Below are 3,262 nucleotides of genomic sequence, written 5' to 3' on the forward strand. Positions count from 1 at the left end.
TGGGGTGTTGAGGGTGGGAACTAAGAACTGAAGCTGAAATCAAATTCCATTCATTCTGATCTTCCGGCCCCGGCTGTCTTAAAGGAAGAAATTCGAACTTGAAACTCAAATACAGTTGGTCCCTAAAAATATTTATAAGTCGTTAAAAAAATAATTCAATTTGTCAGTCATCAGGGATTATTAGCTTTATCAAGTTGACACCTAATTAATTATTCTATTTTTTAACTCTTTGAGGGGTAATAAACCTCTTGGAAATCTTGCTTTATTCACTTTATCGTAATTTCTAAGATTCAAAAGATAACCGGTTTTAGTGAAACTAAATAAAATATTGCATTGAAAGATTAAAAAGCTATGGAATACATGTAAAACATAAATACATTTGAGAATGAGTTTCATGTAATGTTTAATAGTGTTAAGTTCTGCAGAATTCTTATCGGTATCAGTCATGGAGTTTTATTTCATTTTATCTTAAAACAATTATTCCAGGAACCCCCCCCCCTGAATGCACTTTCAGTTCAGTTAGAACAGGAGAAATCCGTTCTTTCAAATGCGTTTCACGCCATAATACCCCCCCCCCCTCCCCTTTCTGTTACCCTTTTTGCCCCTGGCCCTCTGTCCTGTGCATCCTGTATAAAGTGTGGTTGGCTTAAACGTCCTTCGACAAGGACGTTTATTCAACTTACAATCCTGACCCTTTAATTTCAAGTCCCTTAAAAACCATTTAAAATTACTCATTTTCAACCTTTCTAATGACTTCAACTGTTCAACAAAATATTTTAGTACCTTTTCTTATCACTTAATTTTGACATAATTTTTTATTTTTTCAGGTGTTTGAGATGGGGCTGTTTAGCAGTTTTATCAATTCCTCTACCCTGTCTTCTGTGCTATGCTCCGCTAAAAGGATTAACTAACTTAGCGGAAACTTGTTACCAATCCGCTACCAGTCAGGGGTGTAGATGTAGTGAAGAGGCGGGGCACGGTTTGGCAAGCCCCACGGACAGTCAAAAAAGACTACTTAGTTGAAGAGTCCTCAAGTGAAAAAAGTGCAAGAAAAAAGGTTTCTAATGATTTGAATCAATTTTTCTTCAAGAAAGTTAAATCCTACTGAATTCAATTCATACAGAAAACCAGTTCTACGCCCCCCTCCCCACTCCCCTCCCCATTCAAATCGGCATTCATGTTGGACCGGACTGATAGCGGGCAGACCACCTATGCATCGCTGGATATCCGCGCTACAGTCTAGAGTAGCGGGCAGACTCGCTCTATAGCTCGCCTACCCTCGCCTAGGGTTGGAAGACATATGCCTGAAAGTAGTGAAAAAAATACAAATTAATAATTTTATCGTACTGTCGCGGGGCGGGTGGAATATACAGGAGATTCATTCATTATCAGATTGATTATTATAATCTTATTTTATGAAATATATAAATATATATTTATGTAAATTTTCATTCATTCATTCAAACAGAGCTGTATAGTCGAGATTACCTTATCAGACAAACTTCAAATTATACCACGAATGTTAGGTTTAAAATATGTGCAGGAATAAATCCTGAACAAATAGAAGTCGGTGAAATCATATACTTCATAAATACGACTGTTATACACAGCTATTACATTCAAAGTTGTTCACAAAGCATGAGAATTCTTGATCCTAAAATCAAATGCCTTTTAAAACATCGACATGAGTATTTAATATATCTTAAACAATTTATTTAACAAAATCACCGTGTCATATCCAGTAATATTGAAAGCACAAAAATGGCAGACAACATTTTGGAAATGCTAAAAACAAGGGGTATTTTTATGATGATTAACCCAAGAATTTTACTTTTAGAATCAAGTTTATAAATACCGCAAATTGTTTCAAAGTTCAAAGACAACCTTTGATTCGTCTTGCTTCTGTCATGTTTCGTGGGACAACCTACTTGAGTCTTATTTTAGTCTGAATTATTTATATCACATTCTGATCTCGTTTAAGTGGCATCTTTAGCGTATTTAAACTAAGTTTAAAATTGTGTTTTTTTCATTAATTTGTTATTTTTTTTACATAATTTATTTGATGAATATTTTACCTATGGATTTAACAACTAAATTGAGATTTTATGAGAGAAACCTCAGAAATCATAATAAAAGATATCAATTTTTATTTCAAAGTAGCTAATTTTATTCTCTAAAATTTCCGTTTTCATACAGCACAATACAGATAAATAAAATAAGTGTTTAACAAAAAATAATTAATGAAAAAATGAAGCGTTAATTTGTTTTTTATCTGCAATTTTTAGCAAGGTAAGGCTATTTTTAGCCATAAATATGATTATGGTAATTTGATTATGAGATTACATTATATCATTTTGGGATTTCTAAATGGGGAACGGTAGTAAAGCATATTGGAAATGATTTAATGGATTTGCTTTCGTTGGAATTATGTTTGGGAAGTTTAGCGTGATTTGCAGCATGGGAACTGAATTTTGGGATGTTTACCTTAGAAATTGAGGTATGGAATTATTAAAGTACTTAAATAATTAAAGCATTTTTATATTCTAGGTGGTAGACAAGGGAGGGGAAGAACTTTAGGGGGGGAATACAAAATAATGTATGGGGTAGGGCTATACAAAATAATGTATAGGGAGGGCTATACAAAATAATGTATGTGGGAGGGCAATACAAAATAATGTATGGGGTAGAGCTGTACAAAATAATGTATGGGGGAGGGCTATACAAAATAATGTATGTGGGAGGGCTATACAAAATAATGTATGTGGTAGGGCTATACAAAATAATGTATGGGGGAGGGCTATACAAAAGAATGTATGGGGTAGAGCTATACAAAATAATGTATGTGGGAGGGCTATACAAAATAATGTATGGGGTAGAGCTATACAAAATAATGTTTGGGGGAGGGCAATGTTAAAGAATGTATGGGGGGATGGGGAGGGCCATACAAAAGAATGTATAAAAGGGAGGGCCATGCAAAAGAATGAATTTGGAGAGAGGGAGGGCTATACAAAAGAATGTATGGAGGGGGACGGGAAGGCCAGGCTACCGGGAATTCATGGAATTTACTCTAAAGTTTTAATTTTTATTAAATATGAAGTAAATTCTTCAATAAAAACTTCACTTTACTTATTCCAAGAAATTCAGGATTTTTTTATTTTCTCCACATCACGATATTCCCCGCAACAAATGTTAAAGAAAACATTTGGCTCGAGACTTCCTATACCCTCCCCCCTCCCCCATTCATAAGTTTAGTCACCCCCCC

The 3,262-nt window shown here is 34.5% G+C and overlaps 1 protein-coding gene across 2 annotated transcripts in view; it reads left to right on the plus strand.

Annotated features, from left to right (window-relative positions):
• The window catches only part of LOC111714056 (protein sprouty homolog 4), a 10,467-nt gene extending 9,016 nt beyond the window's left edge, over window positions 1-1,451 (plus strand). For both annotated transcript variants that reach the window (XM_023489069.1, XM_023489070.1), the window contains exon 3: window positions 828-1,451. In XM_023489069.1, the coding sequence (XP_023344837.1) occupies window positions 828-1,023 (196 nt within the window). In that variant the 3' untranslated portion in view covers window positions 1,024-1,451. The remainder of the gene's footprint in view (window positions 1-827) is intronic.
• Window positions 1,452-3,262: the final 1,811 nt, after the last annotated feature.

The sequence above is a fragment of the Eurytemora carolleeae genome, unplaced genomic scaffold, assembly GCF_000591075.1.
Source record: "Eurytemora carolleeae unplaced genomic scaffold, Eaff_2.0 scaffold1482, whole genome shotgun sequence".
In the NCBI taxonomy this organism is placed as follows: Eukaryota; Metazoa; Arthropoda; class Copepoda; order Calanoida; family Temoridae; genus Eurytemora; species Eurytemora carolleeae.